General features: G+C 39.3%; 1 protein-coding gene across 4 annotated transcripts; it reads left to right on the top strand.

The window, feature by feature from the left end:
• Window positions 1–294: 294 nt before the first annotated feature.
• LOC107646157 (ethylene-responsive transcription factor RAP2-12) lies at window positions 295–3,091 on the top strand. 4 transcript variants are annotated; one of them, XM_088492182.1, is made up of 3 exons: window positions 443–1,020; window positions 1,690–2,580; window positions 2,695–3,091. In XM_088492182.1, the coding sequence occupies exons 1-2, from the start codon at window positions 744–746 to the stop codon at window positions 2,538–2,540; spliced, it is 1,128 nt and encodes a 375-aa protein (XP_088348308.1). In that variant the 5' UTR covers window positions 443–743; the 3' UTR covers window positions 2,541–2,580; window positions 2,695–3,091. The 4 variants fall into 4 exon arrangements, with proteins under 4 accessions (XP_016205840.1, XP_088348308.1, XP_088348309.1 ...); XM_088492183.1 differs by having other exon boundaries at window positions 491–1,017; XM_016350355.3 differs by having other exon boundaries at window positions 575–1,023.
• Window positions 3,092–3,419: the final 328 nt, after the last annotated feature.

Here is a 3,419-nt window from a genome sequence, read left to right as displayed (position 1 = left end):
TTATGACCCCCTCTTGTCTAAACTAAGCTCCACCCCTAAATTTACCCATTATATTTTCTTGCAACCACAACTCATATGGTCCGAATTATTCACATAACAAATCAAAAAAAGCTGGCTCACATATTTATCTAGCACCTCAATACCCTCATAACACAGCACATCACACTTATGGCTTCCATAACCAAAAAAATGAGCCCCAAATACCACATACTTATAACGCGTTTTAAAATCCTTCTTGTGCAATAAAAAATCCCCCTCGTCTTTTATTTATGTGAACCGGGCAAGAAATGACTTGCTGTGTCTCGCCATAACCTAAACAACGCGAACATGAAAGATGAAACACGTTTGTTGAATAGGACCAACGCCGTCGTATGGTGGCACTCGTAAATCTGCAGTGGAGCAAGGGCATAATAGTAAACACAGCAAAATACTAGTCTCCCCCATTTCTCAAAAAGAATATATTAATAAATAAACTTCCCACTTCCTCATCAAACTCATAAGTCGTAATTAATTATTATTATTATTATTATTATTATTATTATTATTATTAGTATAAAATTAAAAACCCTGAGATATTAATTGAGAAGGAAAAAGGGAGAAAAGAAAAGAAAAGCCTTCATTTTTGTCAAAGTATTCGTTCAACCAAAGGAAAAGCCATTGTTGTGAGCTCTGACCTGACCTGTGCTTCGTTCTAACAAAGTTTGAGCTTTTTGTCCTTCAAAATAATCTGATCGGCCAGTGAGATGTGTGGAGGTGCTATTATCTCCGACTTCATTCCGGCGGCGGCGGCGGTGACAGCTAGGTCTCGCCGGCTCACCGCGGAGTACCTGTGGCCTGACCTGAAGAAAGGCAGCTCAGGGAAGCGCGTGCCGAAGGCAGCGGTGATCGACCTCGACGATGATTTCGAGGCCGATTTCAGGGAATTCAAGGACGACTCCGACATCGACATTGACGACGATGAGGATGATGCCAAGCCCTTTGCTTTCGCCGCCGCCAAAGCTCCCAAGTCCATATCCCGTGGTGGTATCTCTCTCTAGATCTCTTTTCATAATTTTATCACTCTTCACTGATTTTGACTGATATTTTTTTCTTTGTTTTTTTTTTTCAATAACTTATTATTCTATTGAATTCATATTATTTTTAAAATTTCTGTCTAATAATTTTCTGATCTGTGTTCTTTTTTTTTTTTTAATTTCTGTGAAGTTGATAATTAGCGCCGGATTTATCTAGTTTTAGATCTGCGAGACAGATTTAGGGTTTTAACTTTAACTGATCTTGTGTTGTTTTCTGGAATAATCTCTTTATGGGTTTATAAAAATTGTGCGCACTAATTTTTCTGCTTTTCTGGTTGTTTTGACCATCATTTATACAAGAATCCGGGCTTTTTTCAACTGATTTTGAGTTTGGGGCTAACTTTATGAATCCTGTGGGAATGATTATTTTTGGTTGTATTGGTGTACAAATGATGCTCAATTTCATGATGCTATCCATCATAGCCTTTTTGCTTATGTAGTTATGTTGCTGATTTCCTTGTAACCCAGTGTCAACTTCTAGTTTAATGTCCTCAAATGGTTTCTGGGAATCATTAAGAAAATGATCATTTGGTTGTGTGTAATTATATAATTCTTTTACCTGTTTCTGAGTGTTGATTATCCTTAACCGACCCTTTTTATACTGATGGACCTCCAGCTGGAAAATCTGTGGCGGTCAAAGCACAATCTGAGAAGTCTGCAAAGAGAAAGAGGAAGAATCAGTATAGGGGAATCCGTCAGCGTCCTTGGGGGAAATGGGCAGCTGAGATCCGTGATCCAAGAAAGGGTGTTCGTGTCTGGCTAGGAACCTTCAGCACTGCTGAAGAGGCTGCCAGAGCTTATGATGCTGAAGCACGGAGGATTCGTGGCAAGAAAGCCAAGGTGAATTTCCCTGAAGAGGCACCACGCACTCCTCCGAAACGTGCCAGGCCAAATCTGAATGCTGTTCAGCCCAATCTGAGTCATAAATTCAGTGTTGGTAACAATATGGAGAACTATGGTCCTCTGGATGGGTTTGAACAGAAACCACTGGTTAACCAGACTGCTAACATGGACTCCATTCCTGAGGGTGGAAATGGTTTCACATCCCTTACCTCACCTGATGATGTGACCCTTTACTTCAGCTCGGATCAGGGGAGTAATACATTTGATTATTCAGATCTTCGCTGGGGTGAACAGGCCCCAAAGACTCCCGAGATCTCATCCATGCTTTCTGCTGCTCTGGAAGGGGAATCTCCTTTTGAGCAAGATGCTAACCAACAGAAAAATCTGCAGTCTATCTCACAGGATGTGGTACCTGTGAAAGATGATTCTTCAAAGACACTGTCTGAGGAGCTTGTGGATATTGAATCCGATTTGAAATTCTTTCAGATGCCTTTTCTTGAAGGGAGCTGGGATGATACTTCATTGGAATCTTTGCTAGCTGGAGACACCACTCAGAATGGTGAAAACCTGATGAACCTGTGGAGCTTTGATGACATTCCTTCCATGTCTGGTGGTGTGTTCTGAGCAGCTATTGGTCTCTCTGTTTTTGTAAATAAAGCTACAAGTTAGTAATTTTCATTTTCTTTCCGCAATTGTTGTTTTATTTTCGTTGCTATGTGCATCCCTGAATGCGTCTAAAAAATGAACAAGATGTTATTAGACATTGTGTTGCTTTCAGGAATGATTGTCCTCTTTGTTGAAGATGGAGTTAAAGCAAGACTGAGCTTTAACCATGTGTGAAGGTCATTCTCTTGTAGCTAAAGAAGTATGAGACAATATATGGTCATATAGGCTACTTTCGCCTTGTCAAGGAACTTGCGTTTTTGGGGATTTTCAATTTGATGTTCATAAGGGTGATTGTGTATTATCTGTGTCACTGTCTTGACTTGACTTGACTTTTAATTGTTAACCTATTGTTTTTTCAATTTTCCTTTTCCCTTTTGATTTGGGTTGGTTTTGGATTTGATCCATGTGGTATTTCTGGCTGTATGGATCTGTAACTTGTAACAATTCTTATCCGAGTCAGTTAAATAAATCATTGAAGAGGATATTAGTTCCTTTTCTTTGTCTGCCAATATCTAGAGGGAGTTCTCTATCTGGGCTGATAGATTTCGTTAGCTGCTGCTTGTGTGAATGGTGACACTGCACATGTTTTGGCCAACAATATGAACGAATAAAAACCATTACCACTAGCAGGTAGCAGCACATGAGGAGCTCTCTTCTTGTGATGGTTGCCTGTGTTGGATCATCAGTCAGTATTTTAACAAAAGCTCAGTTCGTCGATCACAAGCTTTTACTTTATGAAATTAATTAAGGATTTTTCCAAGAATATTACCAGTGGATTCTTTTTTTAATAGAAATTACACATTAAATATTAGTATTTTATTTTTTTTATGCATCTAA

Source organism: Arachis ipaensis, chromosome B6 (assembly GCF_059453495.1).
Source record: "Arachis ipaensis isolate K30076 ecotype BB chromosome B6, ASM5945349v1, whole genome shotgun sequence".
Classification (NCBI taxonomy): Eukaryota; Viridiplantae; Streptophyta; class Magnoliopsida; order Fabales; family Fabaceae; genus Arachis; species Arachis ipaensis.
This window is presented reverse-complemented; position numbering and strand designations above follow the sequence as displayed.